Below are 802 nucleotides of genomic sequence, written 5' to 3'. Positions count from 1 at the left end.
CACCGACCCCCAACAGACCCCCCTGCCTAACCACATCAGCACGCTGCCATCTGCTCAGGAGGCTGCACAGAAGCTTGTTTTGCTCTCTGTCAGATTCATTACACTTCGATTTAATTCACTTTCACAAGTGCCAACATAGCCTCTCGGACCAGTGCTGCCAGCCGCGGTTCAGAATCATATCCCCGGCTAACCCCGGCCGTTGGTGTGCCCCCGCGTCCTGGCCAGCCCTGCTTGGCTCCAGCGGCACGTCTGGCTCGCAGCCCGGGCTGGCCTGAGCCAACAGCACCTGGGCGAGCTGCCGTGCCCAGCCCTGGGCACACTCCAGAGAATGTCTGCTGCTCTCTGGGGTGGCTGGCATGCGATCCCCGCTTCTTCCCTGGAGCGATTCTGCTCCCAGAACGAGGGACAGGGCACAGGGATGCTCACCAGCTCCTGCGTCTCGGACTGGAAGATGGAGTGGACGCCGATGATGAAGGGTGTCGGTGTGCTCAGGACCTCCAGGAGCTGTGCAGGCAAGATGGGCACGTACGTGAAACTGCAACCAAAAAAGAGCATCGCTGCAGAACCGTCCTCCACACCGGCAGCTGGTCACCCCGCCAGGGGCTGGGGGGTGATTCCTGGCACTCCCCACCCTTCCAACGTGCATGCCCTGAGGCCATGCGAGGTTTCTGTGGGCTCGTGGCCACTGACTGTAATCATTCCCTGGCCCTGGAGTTATAATCCAAGTCTGACCGATGGAAAGGTTTCCAGCGGAGCACTTTAACTCCAAAAGAACGCTTTCTTTGGAATACAAAAAGCCGTT

The 802-nt window shown here is 59.5% G+C and overlaps 1 protein-coding gene across 1 annotated transcript in view; it reads right to left on the bottom strand.

Moving 5' to 3' along the window:
* Positions 1-535, bottom strand: part of LOC104469822 (myotubularin-related protein 5-like) — a gene marked incomplete at both ends in the record, with an annotated part of 13,278 nt that extends 12,743 nt beyond the window's left edge. The window contains 1 exon segment of the mRNA XM_010084528.1: positions 427-535. Within this exon segment, the coding sequence (XP_010082830.1) occupies positions 427-535 (109 nt within the window).
* Positions 536-802: the final 267 nt, after the last annotated feature.

The sequence above is a fragment of the Pterocles gutturalis genome, unplaced genomic scaffold (genome assembly GCF_000699245.1).
Source record: "Pterocles gutturalis isolate BGI_N339 unplaced genomic scaffold, ASM69924v1 scaffold390, whole genome shotgun sequence".
Lineage (NCBI taxonomy): Eukaryota > Metazoa > Chordata > Aves > Pterocliformes > Pteroclidae > Pterocles > Pterocles gutturalis.
This window is presented reverse-complemented; position numbering and strand designations above follow the sequence as displayed.